Source organism: Talpa occidentalis, unplaced genomic scaffold (assembly GCF_014898055.3).
Source record: "Talpa occidentalis isolate TD23 unplaced genomic scaffold, MPIMG_talOcc4v2.1 talOcc4.17, whole genome shotgun sequence".
In the NCBI taxonomy this organism is placed as follows: domain Eukaryota; kingdom Metazoa; phylum Chordata; class Mammalia; order Eulipotyphla; family Talpidae; genus Talpa; species Talpa occidentalis.
The window spans coordinates 6,817,893-6,838,328 of record NW_023601754.1 but is presented as its reverse complement, the minus strand read 5'-3'; the positions used below and the strand labels follow the sequence as shown (position 1 = coordinate 6,838,328).

At 52.2% G+C, this 20,436-nt stretch overlaps 2 protein-coding genes across 4 annotated transcripts; one reads left to right on the top strand and one right to left on the bottom strand.

Moving 5' to 3' along the window:
* The first annotated feature begins 627 nt into the window (after nt 1-627).
* Nucleotides 628-7,270, top strand: CENPT (centromere protein T). 3 transcript variants are annotated; one of them, XM_037515928.2, is made up of 13 exons: nt 628-778; nt 2,436-2,526; nt 2,663-2,750; nt 2,861-2,957; nt 3,076-3,212; nt 3,340-3,376; nt 3,577-3,725; nt 4,319-4,525; nt 5,364-5,477; nt 5,953-6,046; nt 6,592-6,762; nt 6,848-6,952; nt 7,020-7,270. In XM_037515928.2, the coding sequence occupies exons 1-13, from the start codon at nt 666-668 to the stop codon at nt 7,141-7,143; spliced, it is 1,527 nt and encodes a 508-aa protein (XP_037371825.1). In that variant the 5' UTR covers nt 628-665; the 3' UTR covers nt 7,144-7,270. The 3 variants fall into 3 exon arrangements, with proteins under 3 accessions (XP_037371825.1, XP_037371823.1, XP_037371826.1); XM_037515926.2 differs by having other exon boundaries at nt 5,364-5,675; XM_037515929.2 differs by lacking the exon at nt 4,319-4,525 and having other exon boundaries at nt 5,364-5,675.
* On the bottom strand, nt 7,247-20,395 carry TSNAXIP1 (translin associated factor X interacting protein 1). Its single transcript, XM_037515925.2, has 16 exons — nt 19,984-20,395; nt 15,777-15,876; nt 12,878-12,987; nt 12,647-12,773; nt 11,421-11,514; nt 10,695-10,891; nt 10,146-10,281; nt 9,558-9,727; nt 9,328-9,487; nt 9,121-9,251; nt 8,848-8,973; nt 8,590-8,751; nt 8,381-8,490; nt 8,044-8,170; nt 7,857-7,963; nt 7,247-7,652 (listed from the first exon to the last, which is right to left on the bottom strand). Exons 1-16 carry the CDS (start codon nt 20,034-20,036, stop codon nt 7,415-7,417), a joined length of 2,148 nt encoding a protein of 715 aa, XP_037371822.1. The 5' UTR covers nt 20,037-20,395; the 3' UTR covers nt 7,247-7,414.
* Nucleotides 20,396-20,436: the final 41 nt, after the last annotated feature.

Sequence of the window (20,436 nt, the reverse complement as noted above, 5' to 3'; positions counted from 1 at the left end):
GGTGAATTCTCTCACCCTCTCGCACCTCTGACTGTACCCCCGTTCTTGTATAAATAAATAAATCTTAAAAAAAAAAAAAAGAACTTTTAAGAGCCAGAATTCATCTGCAATGTTTAGAGGTCTTAAGTTTTCTGCCCACTAGCTTCTGAACCTGTAAACTGGTCTATTCTGAGAGATATAGACCCTACAGACAGAGCGGTCTTTGCAAATGGCAAACCTGAGTAGGTCACACAGAGGATAAAATTATGTTTTCCTGCCTGTGTGTCTCATCTTCAGAGAGGCAGATGGAAATGAAAGCCATTCTAATAATGGTGACTCTTATTTTATTGATGTTTTGGCTTACGATGTGTCAGGCTGTCAGCTGGGCATTATCTCATTGAATGTGGGTGTCGTCCTCAACTTAACACGTGAGGCAATTAAGGCTTCCATTAGCTGCCCAAATTTGTTCGGGCTCCCCCCCACGTAAGGATGCCTCCAAAGCCAGGTAGCAACTACCACAGCACTGCAGGACGCGATCTCCCTGCGCGGCGGGGGGGGGGGGGGGGGCTAGAACTACAATTCCCGTGGGGCTGTGCGGCCGTCTCGCGAGAGTTGCTCAAACGCGACGGCGGGAAGGCGGAGGGCCGGAGCTACCCAAGCGGTTGAGTGGACGGGCAGCCGAGGCCATGGCGGACAGCTACGGCTCTGACAGCGAGCCCACTACGCGCACCCTGCTGCGCCACGTGCTGGATACAGCGGACCCACGCACCCCGCGGCGACGCCGGAGTGCTCGGGCTCGGTATGTGAGGAACTGGGGCGGGGGGCGGGGGGGGCGGTGTTCCCGCTCCCACGTCCGTCGCCGGCGCTGTTTGGAAAGGGAGACAGGCCTGGAGAGGCGCAGACCCCAGGGCCCCGCGAGCTAGTTCCAGTAGTCTAGCCGTGCTCGGGTCGGCCCTCTGTGTCCTCACTCGGTACCGGGATGCTAAGACTCTTGGGTGAAGAGACTAGAGGTGAAAACTTGGCGCTCAGGAACCGGTCCCTTTGTCCCCAAACCAGAGTGTGTCCAGGTGTCTTCTGCCAAACACCTCCTTGGTGGTCCCACCTTGCCCTGCAGTGGCACCTTCTGTAGCTCCCAGCTGGAGAGCACAGCCTGGGAAGAAGTTGCGAGGCAGGGACTTGGAAATATGCTTTGCTGGAAGCAGGGAATTAATTTGGCGTGTCAGTGGGTGAGGACTGTGATGAGCTCATCGTGCAGAGGCTGTGGAAGCTGGCATCTGCCGGAATGGGGCTGTATAGTTCTTTTATACTAGTGGGCAGCCATTCACTATACTTTTTTTTTTTTTTTAAGATTTATTTATGCATACAAGAGCTGGAGTGTAGGCCAGAGGTGCGTGTGTGTGTGTGTGTGTGTGTGTGTGTGTGAGAGAGAGAGAGAGAGAGAGAGAGAGAGAGAGAGAGAGAGGGGGAGGATTCACCAGAAACAGACTTGGGAACAGAACAGGTGGATCTACTGAAATACACTGCTGAGGGGAGCAGCCAGCGAGACAGAAGAGGTCTCCTGTGCCATAGTCGGTCAGCTCCCTGGCTGGGGAATCGAACTCATGCTGCAGTGACTTCCTATAGCTTCATGCCGCTGAGTCTTAACCCCTTGTGCCACCAGGGAGGCCCCTCACTATGCTTGTAGACCTAGAAGTGATGAGGTGGTAGCTGTGCCCTGGGAACATTTATGTAGTTCTGGAATCTAAGAGGTATCGGACTCAAGAGTCTAGGACTGGGGTGAACCTTGTGGAGATTGCTGTCAGGCTCTGGTGGATACTTAAAAGATTTAGAAATACTTGGGCCTCCCCGGTGGCACAGCATGTTGAGCTCCGCACTATGAGGCTGTCCGCAGCCTCTGCAGCGCCTGTTAGATTCCCGGCCAGCCAGGGAGAATCCCACATGGCATGGCAGACCTCTCCTGTCTCACCCACTGCTCCCCTCAGCAGTGCTTTTGGTGTCTGCCTGTTCTGCTCCCCACTCTATCTCTGGTGAATCCTCTCACCCTCCCGCACTTCTGGCCTATACCCCAGTTCTTGTATAAATAAAAATAAAATCTTTAAAAACAAAGATTTAGAAATACTTAAAGATCCTTCTAGATTGTTGTTCTAAAGTTGGGAATGGTACTCTTCCAGTCGCTCTTCTTGTTTGTGAGACTAACCTTAAAGTCACCGCTGCCAAAGTCAGCCTTCTTCAGCTCCTTTCTCTGGTTGGGTCATCATATTCCCTCTCTTTTCCTGTATTCCTTGGTCTTCCTTCATCTGCAGCATAGATCTGGGATGAGGGACTATGGGAGTGGCAAGTAGTTTCTGATCCTATAGTAAAAAGACTTCAGGACAAGATCCTTGATGAAGGGACTCCTCTGCATCCTCTAGTTTCCCCTTTCTACATAATTCTCAAAGGCACTTGTGTTTACACAGTGCCCATGGAGCTCCACCTGAAACACCCTCCTTCAGGAGGTGGAGCAGCCAAACAAAGATGACTGCCAGGCAGAGTTCCCGGAGAACCAGGGTAAGTGTCCAGCCCAATGACTGTTAAAGGGATCTCGCTGCCTTTTGGCCATATGGTCTAATCTTGCTCTGGAACCCACCTTGAGGGAATCTCAAGGCAAAACAGCACACTGATTGCTTGATGCTTTTACCCAAAGTCTACTGGCAGATTGACACGTACTCAAGCCAGTGAGCACCTGGAGGAGCAGACACCACGAACTCTCCTGAAGAACATCCTGCTGACAGGTAAGTGAGCCCTGGTCTGATGCTCAGAATGAGGGATACCACCAGTCATAGTATCCCTCATTTGGGGCAGTCTCCCTGCCAGCCTCACCCTCTCCTTGCTATTTCTGCAGCCCCAGAATCTTCCATTGTGATACCAGAACCAAAGGTGAAGCCAGTTCCAGCACCACAGATTGTTCAGCCCTCAAGACTAGAAAGTAGTCGGGACAGGTACAGAGTAAATTCCCTCTTTGGGCTGGGTTGTTGGGCAGCTCTTATCAGAGATCCTCTTGGGAGTCCCCAAATCCAGAAATTCCTGGCCTATCTGAGATCAGCTCTATCCTTGTAGCCTGGAACTGCAACTTCCTGAGCTTGAGCCCACCACAGTCCTAGCTCCAGGTCTGCTAGCTCCTGGCAGGAAGAAGCAGAGACTGAGATTATCAGTGTTTCAACAGGGAATGGACCAGGAAATGCCTCTCTCCCAAGGTGAAGTTCTATATAAATTCTGGGATCCCCTTCACCTGTCCTCTGAAGAGAAAGAGAAGACCAGAGGGAAGGTTCTTCTGGGCCTGGGTAATTCATCATGGTTTCTTTTTTTTGCACCCTCTTGCAGAGCCTCGTGGGAATGCAAATGCCTCCTCCCTCACCAGGTACTGTTGCCTATTCTAGGGGTTGATGGAGCGAAGGTGCTGACTGGGATGGAATCTGGTCATATAGTCAGTTATAACCTGGCAGCATGATGGCTGTGTTATAAGAGATGAGAACCCCGGGGCCGGTGGGGGAACTCTAGGAAGGTTGGAGGACAGGGTCTTAGGCACCTGACTTCCATTGTGCTTTCTCCTCCCACCAGCTCCCTCAACCTGACCTTTGCCATACCTCTCCAGCCGCAGTCAGTACAGAGGCCTGGTTTGGCCCGCAGACCTCTCACCCGTCGAGCTGTAGATGTGGGTGCATTTTTGCAGGATCTGAGAGATACTTCCTTCGCCTTGGCTCCTTCAGGTAAGGTTAAGATTTTCCTCTTCTGGCCTGTGAAGAAAGCTGTGTCCCCATTGCTCAGTGTATGGAGTCAAGGGCAATGAATAGGTCTGGTCTGTAGGTCTGTGAGGAGTTCTTTCCACAGGTTGTCCCTTGTCTGGGTAGAACCCAGTCTTAGTTTCAGTGTCTTTTAGAACCCCATACCCTTGAGGAGATATAGGGCTGAGGGTAGGAGAAGTGAATGGTGTGATGATTAGATTTTTGGGAGGTTGAAAGAGACTAGCTTTCCTGGCAGAGCTGGAATCAGAGAGCCTGATTCCAGAAGATAAGTCAGGTTCACCAGAGTAAAGGAAGGGTTTCAAGGAGGAGAGGAGAGTGAGAAGTGGAAAAAAGGCACAGGTGAGTGGTTTGGATGGGGCAAGCTGTGGAACCTGGGAATGCTCAGAAGCAGGCTAGGGAGCAGGAGCAGAAGCAAAGAGCTGTGGAAGGGAGATAAGGCTTAAAGTGTTAGGTGGTGTCTTTCCACTTGTGGAGGGGACTCATGGGTTCTAATACCCAGGGCCTAGTGACAGGGTACCAGCAGGGATACAGAGTTCCAACTGGCCCTTGACCTCTAGGTGACAGCCTCAGAACTCCTGTTGCTGTTGCTGCCCTGCCAACGGACATGGTATTGGAGGACACCCAGCCCTTCTCCCAGCCTTTGGTTGGCCTTTCCCCCAGAGTGCCCCACTCCTTGCCGTGCCCCTCTCACATGGGAGCTAAAGATGATGAGAAGCCCGTTAGTCCCGGAACATCATGCAGCAGGCCTGGGCTGCAGAACAACAGTGAGTATGTGGGGCAGGTGACCTGGAGCCAAGCCTCACTGGGACGAGAGTTGGCACTGGTGGTTTGCCCTCTTTTTTTTTTCTTTAAGATTTATTTATACATGCAAGAACTGGGGTGTAGGCCAGAGGTGCAGGAGTGTGTGTGTGTGAGCGGATTCACCAGAGCAGAACAGACAGAACTACTGAAATACACTGAGAGCAGCAGGCGGGACAGGAGAGGTCTGCTGCACCATGTGGGTTGCTCCCTGGCTGGCTGGGGATCGAACCTGGCTGGTGATAGCTTGATAGCACTGAGACTTTAACCCCTGCGCCACTCAGGAGACTCCTGGTTTTGCCCTCTTTTTTTTAAGATTTATTTATGCATACAAGAGCTGGATTATAGGCCAGACATGTGGGGGGGTGAGAGGATCCACCAGAGATAGAGCAGGGAACAGAACAGGCAGATTGACTGAAATACACTGCTGAGGGGAGCAGCGGGTGAGACAGGAGAGGTCTGCCTTGCCATATGGGTTTCTTCCTGGCCGGCCCGGGATTGAACTCATGCTGCAGAAGCTGTGGATTGCTTTATAGTGCGGTGCTTAACCCCTTGCGCCACCAGGGAGGCCCTGGTTTTGCCCTTTTTAAGCCCATATGTGTGTAATCCCAGAACTTCCTCACTATTGGTTCCTTCTCCGTCAAACTTCAGAATCAGTAAGAGGCCCCACACAAGTACCCTGGCACTGACTCTGGTCTTCTCTGCTCAATGGATGAGACTGAGTTTGACGACTTCATCTTCCCTTTCCAGAGCTACAGCCTCGGACTACTACTTCTCAAGCTTAAATTTTCTCCTTTGATTCAGCCCAGCTTCTGGCAGGAAAGGCAGAGGAGGCTGATGCCCTTGCTGTGAACTTCCCAAATACCAGCAGTAGTGTCTCTGATGAAGATGGAGTAGAGCCTTTACAGGATGGAGTTGGTAAGGAGGCAGAAGAAAGGATGGGAGAAGGCTTAAGCCTGAGCAAAGTGAAGGAGGCCACAGTAGCACAAGAATCTCCTGGGGCAGAAGAACATGAGGGAGACACAGATATGACAGAACTGGAGGGATCCTGGGGGGCTGTTGAGGCCAAAGTGCCAGAAGAATGCCCAGGGAAGGAGGACACCACTGGCCGGACAGGTAAGGGACCCAGCGCAGGGCTGGGGGAAGGACCTGGGGAGTGAATGAAGGATAGCTGTGTTCAGTGTCTGGCCTTGGAGGAGGGGCTTTTCTCAGTTGTGTCTCTTGGCACAGGGCCTGTTGAGCAATGAGGAGTCTCAGGGGTCTCTCACTGGGCTGGGTTAGCGAGAGCTTGGTGGGGGCCCTCAAGGAACAGGACAAAGAAGCTGTGAGCTCGTAGGGTTGGGTCAGATGGTCAGGCCTGAGCTCTCTAGTGAACTCTGACCTTCTTCTGCAGCGAGTCCAGAGTTGGTCTCCGGTATCATCCCCGAGTTTCTTCAGACCAGACAATGTCAGCTTCTTGAGCAAGCCGCACCGCCTAGCCCTGCAGTGTAAGATCTCACAATTTTGTTCCTCATGGGCCTCTTGGGGAGGGGCAGGCACTGCGGTTGTATCACGCACCACAGCGTTTTGCCCCTTCAAAGCATGTACAGGTGATTTCTCAGTGGAGCTAGGCTAGGTGGGTCTCATTGAGAGCACATTTGTCGTCCCAGATACCTGCTTCCAAGGGCTTAGAGGAGCCTGGGTAAGGGGATATGCCTGGATTAATGTGTGCTCTGAGAAGGCTTCCTGAAGGAAGATACTAGAATGTGACAGGAAGCGATGGGTGGAGGGGAGGGCATGTCCGTGCCAATGCCTGAGTGTCATGGGTGTGAGCATGTACCAGTTTGTATGATGAGCTTAGACCAGGCCTGTAGTCTCACATGAAGAACCAGGGCCCTAGGGAAAGACCCCCATCCCGGCTTCCCCCCAGCAGGTGGTCAGAGCTGTTAGGCTGGCCAAGTAGCATGTGTGCCCCAGTATTGGCAGGAGCCAGTGTCTTTGATTAGGGGTCTCTTAAGGCTGCATTTCAGCTAACTGTCCACTCCTGCACCAGTTCATCTTCAGAGCCTCAGAAACCTCTGTCAGCCAAGCTTCCTCCCAGAGCCCGCGTCCCCAGGATCCGCAAAGATCCCCACAAGACTGGGTTGAGCCACTATGCAAAACTCTTTAGCTTCTATGCTAAGATGCCCATGGAGAAGAAGGCTTTTGAGATGGTGGAGAAATGGTGAGTCCTGGTACTTGGGGTGGGGAGAGGAGCTACCAAGATCATGAGCAGATAGTTCAGACTGTTCTACCTGCCTTGTCGGCAGTCTGGACAAGTATTTCGAGCATCTCTGTGATGACCTGGAGGTATTTGCTGCTCATGCTGGCCGCAAGACTGTGAGGCCAGAGGACCTGGAGCTGCTGATGAGACGGTAAGTGGGCAAAAGCAGGGCGGTGTGGGGTGGGAGTGCGGCGCTGATTCTGTATCCTCTGCTGCAGGCAGGGCCTGGTCACCAACCAAGTCTCCCTGCATGTGCTCGTGGAGCGGCACCTGCCCCTGGAGTACCGGCAGCTCCTCATCCCTTGCGCCTTCAGTGGCAACGCTGTCTTCCCTGCCCAGTAGTGGCCGGACCTCAGTGCCTGTGCTGTCGCCACTTGGGACCATTTGGCCCCACATACCCTTCTGGGTGCCCTCCCCATCCCCCAGCGTCAATAAATGTCACAAACAGAATATGCTGAGTTTGGTGTATATCCTGGGGCCCGCCGGGCAGAAGCCACCCCTTCTCCCCTTGACTCCCAGCATAACCTGGAGAACAGCCTGGATTCAGACCAACAGTTTTATGCTAGAAGTCAGGGGTTAGCAGCATGTAGCACTCAGGCTACTCTCAGGGGCCCTAGCTCGCAGGGTCCTGTTCTCGAGGGCCCACGCGCCTGATGTCTGCCATGTGAAGCTGTTCCAGTGCAGTCTTGACATTGACCACAATGCCCTTCTCCTTCTCGCCCTCTTCTGGCAGTTCTGTCACAGGGATCTGCATGGCCTCGCTCAAATAGCTGTTCAGGGTCTGCTTGTCCAAGCTGGGATCAATGTTCATTAGGGCCTCACGGAGGCGGAACAGGGTCACATCCTCACGGCTGCCCCACAGGATAGAAAAAGAAAGGGCTTGACCCTTCCTCTCTGTACCCTACACCCCACGAGACCGCCAGACTTGAGCAGCATGTAGTGTCTGGCAGCGTGCCCAGAGCACAGGGGAGACCCAGGAGCCGGCCATGCCACCCTGTGGCCCAGCCTAGGTCTCGCCTCTGGCTGAGTGGGCTTGAGGGCCCCAGGTCACTCACAATTCCAGGCCCAGCTCCTGCTTCAGCTCCTGTAAGTACTCATCCTTTTCATCTAAGTACTGTTCCCGCAGCTTCTGCACAAAGAGTGTGCTCTGGCCCTCCTCGTCCTGGGAAGGGCCACAAGACAGTGGTTAGGGTTCAGCAGAAGTTAGGGTAGGGCTGGGCCGCCTCTGACACCCCCACAAACCTCCACAAACAATGAGCGGTACTTGAGCAATTCTGTGTTGCTGCTGTCGGGTTGCCAGTCCCCTGCCTCCATCAACTGCTGAATTTTCTCGTCCTTCTTGAAGGGGAAGGTGCTCTTGAGGACAGTGCTGGGGGGTGACGTGAGTGCCAACATGGGCCTGGCCAAGTCCTGCCCACCCATCTCCCTGCACACCCCTGCCAGCCCCAGGAGCGCTCTGAAGGGTAGCCAACAATGAGGCTGTGACCCTTCTGCCAGGCTCCCCTTTTCTCTGCATACCTGGGTTCCTGGCCAGAGGCGATGCTGGCAGGATTTTGGGATGGGCAGGCCGACTTCTTACCTTAACTGCTCCATGGTTATTACTCCCTCGTTCTGACTGTCAATATTCGTCATCTCCTTCAGCAGCTGTGCTGTGATCTCCTTCTGCCTGATGTACACACTCTCTCGGTTCTACAGGGAGGGGAGCAATCACTGGCTTCCGCTCCCTAGAGTGGGGACAGAGCTGGCCTATGCTGGGGACACAGGGTGAAAGGCCAGGCCCACTCTTACCTTTCCCATCAAGACCTCATAGAACTGACTCATGATATCATTGGTGCGGAAAAGCTTGATATTTTCAAAAATAGTGTAGGCCCAGGCCATGGCATCACCAGGCCCAAAGCGACGCTCCAAGAAATTGTAGAAGAAATCTGAGAATTTCTGTTTCTGCAGGGTCTGGGGAAAGACTGGTCGGTCAACCTGCCCCATGGTCAGTTGACCTTCCTTGCCTTACCCTAGCACCTCGGACCGAAACGCCAGATGAGATCTGACCTGCTCCTCACTAAGACGTTCCTTCCAGATTTCCTTGATGAGGTTGACCACAGCCTTCCTGGTTGGCTTCATGTTTGTCACATTGCCTTCAAACCGAAGGAAAGGGGGGATGCTTTCCTCGTAGCCCTAGAAGGAAGAGTGCCAGCTCCTCTCTGGGACCCACCCTCAAACAGGGCAGAACCCCAGGGATTCTCAGCAGCCAGGCTTGGCTGTTCTGACTCTGACCCCAAACCTTCCCTCAAACTCCACCCCCCAGCCCAGGGACTCCCCTACCAGACCAGAGAAGAAGTCTTTCTCCCGAAGCAGCCCCTCGCCTATCTCCTCCAAGAGTACGTCCACCAGCTGGTCACTGTTCTTGCCCTCCGCTAGCATGGTCCAGCGCTCCGTGCCTCCAGTCACCACCTCTGCAGGTGGGGAAAGAGAATTGGAGTCCAGATCACACATTTGAACAGTCCCTGGGCCCCCAGTGGCCACAGCTACCTTCACATTTGGTCCAGTCGGGCCGTGGCGTGGAGGTGCGCTGGATCTCCTGCAGCTCTGCATAAAACTGATCCCGCTCCTTCAGTGTGCTCATATGCAGCTGCAGCAGCATCTCATGCTCCTTGCAGACCTCTTCATAGTCCGCTCTCAGGCTGTCCAGCTGTGGGCAAGGAGGTTGGTCCTTGCTACTTACCGCACAACCCCGCCTGACCCTGCCTGCCCACCAGCACCTGCTCCTGCAGATCCTTATTGGTCTTCTCCTGCATTTCAAAGTCCCTCCTGGGCACCACGTCTCCAAAGTTAGCCTTCATGGTGTTGAGTTCCATCTGCGTGCGGGTCAGGTCTTGCCGAGTCATCTTCAGAGCCAGTGTTAACTTCGTGGGGTCCTCCCCCCAGACGCCTGCCAGGGGGCCCGAGCAGCTGGCATCACCCTGGCTCTGGGGCCTGTAGCCCAGGGCAGGGTTAGAGCATCCCTTGGGGCATGTCCCAGGTCCTTCTGCTGTCCCTGCTTAGGAACCCCTGGTTCGGTCCCACAGCACTACCAGCTTAAAGTTTCAGGCTTCAACAGAGAAGCCCAGGGCGTGGGGTCCCAGTCCTGTCCTGCCCTTGGGGAATCTACGCTCCTGCCGCTGCCAGCAATGGTTTCCTACTTAAACAGTGGTTCTATGATCCCCAGTGCAGCTCAGAAGATCCATATCTCCCGTCATGGCTAGCTGAGAACTGAGCAGATGTTAGGAGAGATGAATGAATTGGGGTGAGTGGTGAGAGCCAGACTCCTCTCCAGTGCCCCCTGGGGAAAGGAAGCCTCTGGGGCTTACTTGGGGATTGGGCTAGTGACATGTCCTCCCGCTGGTATCGTAACTCATTCAGGTCTGCAATGAGGATCTTGCGGGCATCGCGCTCAGTGAGGTAGTGCAGGTACTCCTGAGCCAAGCTCTTCCTCAGTTTGGTCACCTGTTGGGAAAGGTGGCTGTGTGGTCAGGGGTTGCCTCTGGGGTTCATATGCAGTCAGTCACCACAGGGAACGGGACAGGTGCTGCGTGGCCTCATGAGGACCTGAGAACAGGAAAAGGAGGAGGAGGAGACTGGTTGGCCATTCTTGAGACTCCAGCAAAGTGCCAGCACTGCCACCCATGGAGAGGGGCCACTGAGGAGCAGGACTCTGGCGCACAGAGCCAGTGCTAAGCTGAGGAGGCGGCCAGAATGTGGAGGCAGCAGGGGTCTGGGGGGAAGTGGTGTCTCAGTGTTATTCCAGGCAGAAGGGTGGAGGGAGTTAAGGGGTCACTTCAGTGCCAAAGGCCTTAGGTCCCTCCTAGGGTGGGGTGGCAGGAATACAGGGGTTTGGTCACCAGACTGCTCCCATTTACCTCACTCTGTAGTGCCATCTTCTCCTCATTTTTTCTGTCAACGAGTTTTAGCAAATTCATCTTCTCTCTCTTCAGCATGGAGATTTCGTATCTCTCTTCAGCCCTCATGGCCAGGATCCTCTCGTTGCAGTCCTCATTCATGGTGACCAGCTTGGCCTTCAGGGGCTCCAGAGTCCGAATCTTCTCCCTCTGTTGGGCTAGACAGGGACACGTGGCAGAGTTCCTCTGGGGTCATGGATGACAAACAGCCAGGAGACACTGATCCCAAGGTCAGTGAGTAGCTATGGCTCTTGCACACCCCAGGTGTCTGTGCATGCCTTGCACACAGTACGGCCCTTGCTTAAGGCCCCCTGCGCTTGCACATAAACTGGGGTTGGAGTCCAGATGAGGACCAGGGTCTCACCTGAGCCCTTCCCCCCTGCAGCCTTCAGTCCTGCTGCTGCCCCATGCCTGGCCCTGCCTAAGCCCTGGTGGGGGAGCCTCTTCACTTCTCAGAGGTACTCCCTCCCTCTTGAGTGTCACTCTCAATAGGAAAGGTGCTCTATTTCCTGCAGGTCCTGCCCCACCTGTGTCCTAAGGGCAAGCAGTGGTCCAGTGCCCCGTCACAGGACACCTATCACAGGACAGTGTACGTCGAAAGACTGAGTAGGGCTTGACGTCAAGGCCTGGTGTAGAGCTACTCCAGTTCTGCTGCTGAGTGCCCAGGTGAGGGAGCTACAGTCTTACCCAGCATCACCTCATAGGCATTCTTGATGGAGGAGAGCAATGGCTTGTATGTTTTGAAGTCCTCAATGAAGAACTCAAAGATCTCTCTGTAAGGCTGGCAAGAAAAGGGAACCCATCAGCTACTGGCCCATAGTTGCCAGCCTCAGTGGGACCTGAGTTTGCCTTTGCTTGACTTCAGTGTCCCAGCATGTGGCTACCAGGTGACCCACATTCAGATGAACGCCCCAGGCACCAGCTGGGTCCCTCAGTGCCATGGAACTGAGGGGCAGTTCTATCCCTCTCAGCTGCTTCCCAGAGGTTTCTTCTGCTGCCATCTCTGAGGACTGGCAGATCCCAGGGTCAGGACCTCCCTCTCTGTGTGCAGGCACCGAGCTGTCTCTGGCTCTCCAGGCAGCCAGTCTCTTCTATGTGTTGCATCTCAGCTGGTCTCTCGCCAACACCCCTCACCATCTTATAGCCCTGTGAGAGCAGGAGGAGAGTGAAGGTTCTAGCTCCACATTCTGCCTACCAAGTAGAGGTGTGATTTCCTGTCTCACTTGCACACATGGGAAGTTCTGGGAGGCAGCACCGTGTCCTGGGATGAGTACAGACCCAGAACCAGCCCTGACAGTTTGAGTCCCAGCTCAACCCTCATTGCCCTTGGCCCTCTCTGAGCTTCTATTCCTGGTGGGGGAGGTACCAGCAGCTGTGAGATGGTGTGTAAGGCCCATCCAAGTCCTGGCACACAGGTACTCAGCAAACATCAGGGATTCCCCCTCCTCACCCATGTTTGAGCAGGGAATTAGTGACTCCTTCCTCAATATCTACTAGAATTTAGGCTGCATCTAGATCTCTCTCTCTGTCTGGGATAATTGTCCAAGCTTGGGGCTATTGTCCCTTGGATTGTGGGTACTCTGTGACCCTTGCTTGCCCAGCTGCCAAGATTCAGGCTCCCTTTGCTGATGCCCAGCAGCCCCAATGAGCGCTGAGGAGCACAGAACTGAAGGGGCAGAGACAGCATCCAGTCCTGGCCCGGGTAAGGAATATTGAACATCAGGAGAAGATCGGTTCCACATAGCCGGCTCACTGGCTATGTCATACATCATGTTTCTCTTAAGTTTGAAGAGGAAGGGGAACTCAAAAGAGTCAGAGCTGGGCAAGGCTGGTCTCCTGAGTATCTGAAGTGCTCAGAACTGGTGAATAGCTTCCCCCCACCGCCCCCCTCCCCTTCCCACAGTTATTCTGACCTGCAGCCTCAGCTCTTGGGCAGAATCCTTGCCCAGGTCCAGCAGGAGGAGCTCCTTGCGTAGGTAGTTCTCTAGCTGCTCCAGGTACCTGGGCTTGGCAGTGTTCAGGGGCTGTTGCTGCCAGCTACTGCAGGGAGAGTGGGCTGAGGTGTAATGGGCACCCCACAGTGTCCTAGCACCTGGGCCTGGGGCAGCACACCCCTGTTCAGCTTTGGGCCCACCGCAGCTTACCCTGCTCGCTTCCGGTAGTCCTCTGAACAGGGCTTCCGATTACACAGAATGGTCTGGCCACTGGTGTGTGTGGGCCATGGGGAGAGATCACCAGCGGAGAACTGATAGGACTGCAGAAAGGGACCGATGGGGTTACCATGGCAACATTGCTCCCCTTCCTGATGTTCCTGTCTATCCCCCCCCACTTCCTGATTTTATTTTTTTTATACAATTTCTTTTATTTTTTTTAAAGATTTATCCATTCATGCATACAAGGGCTGGAGTAGAGGCCAGAGGTGTGGAGGGTGAGAGGACTCACCAGAGACAGAGTGGGGAACAGAACAGGCAGATCTGCTGAAATACACTGCTGAGGGGAGCAGAGGGCGAGTCAGGAGAGGTCTGCTGCACCATGTGGGTAGCTCCCTGGCCAGGGATCGAACTCGTACTGCAGAGGCTGTGAACAGCTTCATAGGCTGCGTCCCAACCCCCTGTACCCCCAGGCAGGCCCTATACAATTTCTTAATATGTTTTATAATTAAGACAGTGGGTCTTAGAGAGGTTTGGGTTAAATCCCAGATCTTCCTTATTAGATATGTGACCAGAGCTTTAACTTCTATTCAACCTCGAGATCTCAGGGCTCCTCCCTGTTGTTCTTTCCCGAGTGTGACACCCTGCACTTCCAATCATCATACTCCTATCTTCTCTAAGTGACGGAGACTAGGTCTGTCTGGTTTGGTTTTTTTTAAAGATCTATTTTACTTATACATACAAGAACTGGGGTGTAGGCCAGAGGTGTGTGTGGTGGGTGAGAGGATTCACCAGAGACAGAGTGGGGAGCAGAACAGGTGGACTGACCGGCGTACACTGCTGAGGGTTGTAGCGGGTGAGACAGGAGAGGTCTGCTGGGCCATGTGGGTCAATTCCCTGGCCGGGGATCGAACTCACGCTGCGGTGGCTGGCGATAGCTTGATAGTGCTCAGACTTAATCCTTTGCACCATGAGGGAGGCCCCATGACAGCTTGTTTACCACTCCTTCCCCGGTGCCAGGCATGGAGTGGAAATCAGCAAATATTTGTTGAATAAATGAAAACATGGAGGATGGGGCAACAGAATTGTAGTAAAGAATTTAAAGCTCTTGGGCCTCCCTCGTGGTGCAGCGGTTGAGTGTTGCACTGCAAAGCTGTGCGCAGCCTCTGCAGTGCTGGTTCGATTCCCCGCCGACCAGGGAGAACCCCACACGGCGCAGCAGACCTTTCCTGTCTGGCCCGCTGCTCCCCTCAGCAGTGTATTTCAGTCAGTCTGCCTGTTCTGTTCCCCACTGTCTCTGGTGAATCCTCTCACCCCCTGCATCTCTGGCCTGTACCCCAGCTCTTGTATGCATAAATAAATAAATCTAAAAAAAAAAAAAAGAAGTACCTCACCCTGGGGAATAAATGACAGGTTTTCCAAATAGCATGTCATCGGGTTCAGTCTGCCTGGGGGAAAAGGCGGTCACCCTGCTTTGTACTCTGCTCCTCCGCCTGGCTGTTAACAGCTCGGAAGGCCCCAGCCCAGGCTGGCTAGGGGTGCCCGAGAGCTGGGTTCTCTCTGCACTCCCCTGCAGGTAAAAACGGGGACGGCTGCGTAAGCATGGACATTGCAGGGGAACAACGCCCCCTGGTGGTTCTGCCGCCACTGCATGAAAGAAAGAAGAGCCAGATCTCAGATGCAGGGACTAGGAGGCACCTGAGGGGGACCGGAGCAGGGCTCCCAAGTCATTGGATTTTGGGCTGGGGATGAGCTCAGTCTCCACAGAGCCCACACTTCTCTCCCACTTCTTGCTCCCTGGAGTTAGGGTGCATATGTTGGGAGTTTGAAGCCTCACAAAGTGTGTGGCACATGTGGCCCCCAATTCTCCAGGGTGACATTCACACAAGGGAAACCACTAACCAGCCAGCCCACAGTGCTCCACTGTGAGCTGGAGTTACAAATATGTTCACGTGTGCCCTTCCATCTTTGAGATTTGGACAATGACTGTCTATTGATTAAATAATAACAATCCTATGAGCATGTCAATAAAAGTACTTACTGAAACAACATTCATTTTTATAGAAACATTTTAAAAAACAGGAATGGAGGAAAGACCTTTCCTCAGCCTGGTGAAGAATCACTACTCCCAGCCCAGTCAAGCCTGAACGCAGAGTATTTATGGAGCTTTTAACTTAGGGCAGCAATTCAAGTACCCTATCAAGCACTTAGTCCATAAAAACAAAAAGATCCAGCCACAGCCCTGAAGGATATTGGCAAATCTGCTGTGACAATCCTAGATCCTAGCTGGCATGTGGCAGTCTGTCTGGCTCATGGCAGGCTTGATGAAGAAATGAGGTCCAGAAAGCTGAGCTGCAGGGGAAGGGGCTGGCTGAGTCACTCTCTGTCCAGGAATATCTGGGAAGACTTTCTATTTTTTTTTTAAGATTTATTTATTGATGCATACAAGAGCTGGGGCACAGGCCAGAGATGTGGGAGGTGAGAAGATTCACCAGAGACAGAGTGGGGAGCAGAACAGGCAGACTGACTGAAATACACTGCTGAGGGGAGCAGCGGGCCAGACAGGAGAAGTCTGCTGCGCCATGTGGATTGCTCCCTGGCTGGCTGGGGATCGAACTTGTGCTGCAGAGGCTTTGGATTGCTTCATAGTGCAGTGCTTAACCCATTGTGTCACCAGGGAGGCCCTTGGGAAGACTTTCTAGATCCCATGTAGCCAGTGTACACCTCCCACCCCAGAGTCTGGTGGTCTGGCCTCTGGGCCAAATTCCCTGACTGGGGAGAAAGTGCTCTGGGGGGCATGTTTCAAGTGATTGGTGTTTTGGGGTTGCAGAGAAGGGGGCAGATAGGGTCTGGGAGCTGATATTTGGGGTCCCAACAGGACAAAACCACTAACCAGCCCTTCCCGTTTCTGAGAAGTCTTGCGTTTTTGGAAGCTCTTGTGTCTTGGGAAGCTGGGGTCATCTCTGGTGACTCCGGAAGGCCACATCTGTGTTCTGCACAAGGAAGGGGAAGGCAGGGTTAGGGGCAGAGCTTTCCACCCTTCTCACTGCCACAAGAAATGGTGTTGTCTCCCCTGAGAGCCAGACTTTGGGCATTCCTAGCCCTGCCTCTAGATTCCCAGAGATCCTGTCAACCAGCTCATGGTCCTGGGCCTGAGCCATTTTCCTACATCACTAGTCTCACCCACTGCTGCTCCAGGAGGCTGGAGGACTCAGTGGGCCCACACTGCTACTCAGTGTGCAGCTGAAGCTACCATGTCAGTTTGGTGTGCGTGACTGACACATGTTGCAGTAGTCATACCGAAGGCAAGAAGCATAAGGTCTGGGGCTCGAGGGGCAGGGTGTGGTTCTCCAGTTTCAACTTACTGCCTGATAGGTTTGCAGAGGTTGACATCTTTCTAACAGGACCCCCCTTGGGCAAGTCATTAAATTTCTCAGCCTAGTCTCCACATAGGGAAATGGAGATGATCTTGCTTTTCCTATCTCAGAGTCGTCGTGAAGCTTAAATAAGAGTAAAAGAGATCATGCAAAAATAGTCTACAAACTGCAAAGAGCTGCACAGACGTGTTTTTTTTTTAAGATTTATTTATTTATACATACAAGAACTGGGGTACAGGCCAGAGTTGCAGGGGAGGGTGAGAGGATTCACCAGAGACAGAACGGGGAACAGAACAGGCAGACTGACTGAAATACACTGCTGAGGGGAGCAGCAGGCGAGTCAGGAGAGGTCCGCTGCACCATGTGGGTAGCTCCCTGGCTGGCGATCGAACCTGTGCTGCAGCAGCTGTGGATATCTTCATAGGTTGTGTCTTAACCCCTTGTGCCACCAGGGAGGCTCTGCACAGATGTTTTTGATGACAGCAGGATGGGAAAGAAATGGATCCTATGGAGATTTTTAACACCTAGGTCTCTTGTGAGGGTTGGGGGGGGGCGATCCTTGCTCAGACTAGGATGGCACTTAGGGGCCACTGGAGAGGGATGCATATGGGGGCACAGATCCAGGTAGAATAAAAGGAGGAAGTAATTCCCGTAATGTGGTACAGGTGGCCCAGTGATTTATGCTGCCAGACAGCTGTGCCTTCATTCCCCTTGCTAGCTGGTGACCTTGGGCATATTTAACCTCCTGATCCTGTGTCTTTGTCCATAAAAATGCAAACAGGTCTACTCAAGCTCCAGGGAAGTTGAGAGCCACAACCAGAACCCTTATCCAGTTGGGAAATCTGTCCTTCAGGGCTCCTCAGTCCTCCTCCATGAAGCAGTGACACCCTAAACTCCCGTCTTCTATTGTCTCTCAATTGAACAAGTGTGAGCAAGCCATGTGGAATAAGTAGACAGTGTGGAAAAGGAAGGGGTTCTGTCCAGACAGTCATGAGTTTGAGACAGGATACAAAAGATGAATCCATCTGCTTCTGGAGTACCTTCTGTTAAGACCAATCAATTTTCTAAACTGTTCTTCTCCAATTCTGCTGGAACGACCACAAAGACAAGACAAGCAAGAAAACTATGGGAGGTCTCCCTGGTGGCCTAGGGGTTAAGTCTCAGCTTTACCACTGCAAAGGCCCACCACAGTGGTCTGAGTTCGATCCCCGGACAGGGAGCTAGCCCATATGGCACAGCAGACCTCTCCTGTCTCGCCCGCTGCTCCCCTTAGCAGTGCATTTCAGTAGATCTGCCTGTTCTCCCCACTCTGTCTCTGGTGAATCCTCTCATGCTCACTGCACCTCTGGCCTGCACCCTAGGTCTTCTACGCAAAAATAAATAAAATCTTCAAAAGAAAACTGTGGGGATCTCCGCAAATTCTGAGGGGTTGCCAAGTGGAAAAGCTCAGTAGGCAGTGGACATTAGTTCTGAATATCAAAGGGGGCAATAGTGAAAAACAGACTTGCAAATAACAATCATAATCTTTACTGTTATATTAGATATGTTACACCAATCCCCAGAGAGGAATGGGAACAGTGATTTAAATGTCTACTTCAAAAGTGGAGAAAGTTAAAAAAAAAAAGTGGAGAAAGTTTAAAAAAAAAAGTGGAGAAAGTTATTTAACTCATGACAAGTCAGTGCGTTTGTCAGGGGTTTCCCCTGGTATTGAGTGGATTCAAGTTGCTGAGTTCCAACTACTGTGCTAGGGCTGAGAGGCTGATAGAAAGCCGAGGAGGAAAAACCTGCCCCAGAGAAACACACGTTAAAGGCTCCTTTTAAAGCGTCCTGCTAACATACCTGTAGAGCCTTCCCAACTGTTTCAGGGCAACCCCAATGTGAAATGGGATGGCCTGAGTGTGGGTCCTCACCCACGCGCTTATAACAAGACTCAACTGCAGGCACACACAAAAAAGTTTAATAAAGGGTTTATTTACAAAAAAGGGAAATGAAAAAAGGAATAACTCAGGGAAAAAGAGATATAAATTGGGGAATGTGTGCTACCAGTTCTGCTGAGCTGAAAGCTGGTGAAAAACCAAGGGACCCCCCAAGGCCCACATGTCTGGTCATATACCAAGCCTGACTGCTTAACTCCACCCTCAGTTTCCAGCAATCCTCCCTTCGGTGGTGGTGACACTGTGGGATTTGCAGTCTTTGGTGTCTTGGGTCTCTTTGGTCTGGGGTGGGGGTGGGGTTCATAAAACCTGTTCAGGTCATCCTTTCCCTCAACAGAATGATATTTTGTACTGCCACCAAATTCCACTTCAGCCATTATGTAATGTTTCCTTAAACTGTCTCTCAGAGTCTGCTTTATGTTTCTTCCAAATATTACTAGTTTCATAAAATCAATCCTGCGCTGGGTAGCTACATTCATTCTCAAGACTGCTTGGCTGGTTGTTTAGACTCACTTTAGGTCTGGATAAAATAATCAAATTGGCATTTAATTTAATTTCCTGACTTTTGTAGGCTTTTTTTTTTTTTTTAAGATTTACTATTTTTGCATAGAAGAACTGGGGTGTAGGCCAGAGGTGTGACGGGTGAGAGGATTCACCAGAGAGAGTGGGGAGCAGAACAAGCAGATCCACCAAAACACACTGCTGAGGGGAGCAGTGGGTGAGACAGGAGAGGTCTGTTGCATCATATGCGGGTAACTCCCTGGCGGGAGATCGATCTTGGGCTGTAGTAGTGATAATGCAGAGACTTAACCCCTAGGCCACCAGGGAGGCCCCTTTATTGACTTTTTTAAAGGCAGCAGACCATGAAGGATTAGAGTTTAGCTTTACTTCCCCACCCCCCACGGGGAATGGGAATAAAGGAAACTAGATTAATTAAATTTACTGAATGTCTATTTTATATATATATATATATATATATATATATATATATATGTGAGTTGCGAGGTGAGCTTCATATTTCCTGCCTAAATGTTCTCTACAATGTTTGTGAGGTAGGCTGTATCATCCCTAAAACTGAAATACAGGAACTAGGGCCTGAAACTTTAAGAGCCTTCTCTGAAGTTCCAAGACTTGAAAGATATTTAGCTAGTTTTTGTGTTTTAATCCGTACACTTTGTGGTTTTCCTGGCTAACAGAGTGTGTTGTCATATTCTGCAGTGACCTGAAACTAGCCCTCTGGATAAAGGCTGGAGCTCCCCTGAGGTCGTAGATGTGCGTGGGCTGCTTAGAGTCAGCCAGCAATTCGACAAGTATCTGTCATAAATCAGTGGGCGCAGAGACAGTTTATCCCTGTGGTTAACAGCTCAGGTTCAGGAGTCTCACGTGGCTGGGTTGTGAAGTTGTGCGTGTGAAATCCTAGCTTCACCATTTATAAATATGTCTAAAACACATAATCTCTCCAGGCATCTATTCTTCCTGTGTAAATTGATAGTGCTACTTCATAAGAGTTGTTGGGAGGGTTAAATCTGGTATATAAAGCACTTGGAACATACTATATGCTCAATACAAGACAGGTGGTTGCTACTCATGATAAAGTGCGCCCGCTCTCTTGCTATCACATACTCTTTGGGCTGAAAAGTCAGATCCTGTTTCTGCATCACTGATCCTGTGGGGCTGGAGCCCCCGACCAACGGACAGCGGTAGGAGATGCCGAGGTACGGATTACGTACCATTTCTTTCTGCAAGTACTCAAGCCCTCCTCTCCGCCCTCAACCTTGCCAGCGCCTACCTCGACATAGTCACGGAATTGGACAACCGCGTCTTTGGCTTCAGGGAGGCCATATCTCTCAGGCAGTCGGGCAGCCAGCACTCACAGCCCGGAAAGCTGTGGTAGTGTACAGCTCGTCGTCATGGCGACCAGGCCCCAGCAGCCTGGTGGTGAGGGCGGAGTCAGGGCTGCGCCACGCCCCCGACCCCAGTCAGCGCGGGCTGGGAGTAAGGCCAAGTAGCAAAGAAGGACGTCGATCCTAGTGCGAGGTCCCCTCAGAGTCAGTCCCTACAACGGATTTGACCCCAGCTACCAGAACTGAGGCAGGGGGACAAGCAGAGGCTGTGGGGGAGGGAGGTGGACTGAGAGGCTGGAGCCGTATTGCCAGTGGGAATTGTAGTTTTCGGTGTCTCTATGTCTGGCTGTGTAGGCTTGTGACTGGGCAGATTTGGACTACATCTCCCAAGGTTCCTT

Coding starts and splice junctions, on each gene's coding strand:
- TSNAXIP1 (XM_037515925.2), bottom strand. CDS start 20,036: ATGGCCTCCCTGAAGCCAAAGACGCGGTTGTCCAATTCCGTGACTATG. Junction 8,752..8,847: donor AACGTCTTAGTGAGGAGCAG/GTCAGATCTCAT, acceptor GTCTTTCCCCAG/ACCCTGCAGAAACAGAAATT. Junction 7,964..8,043: donor ACCGCTCATTGTTTGTGGAG/GTTTGTGGGGGT, acceptor GGCCCTTCCCAG/GACGAGGAGGGCCAGAGCAC.
- CENPT (XM_037515926.2), top strand. CDS start 666: ATGGCGGACAGCTACGGCTCTGACAGCGAGCCCACTACGCGCACCCTG. Junction 779..2,435: donor CGCCGGAGTGCTCGGGCTCG/GTATGTGAGGAA, acceptor GTGTTTACACAG/TGCCCATGGAGCTCCACCTG. Junction 6,953..7,019: donor CTGGAGCTGCTGATGAGACG/GTAAGTGGGCAA, acceptor CCTCTGCTGCAG/GCAGGGCCTGGTCACCAACC.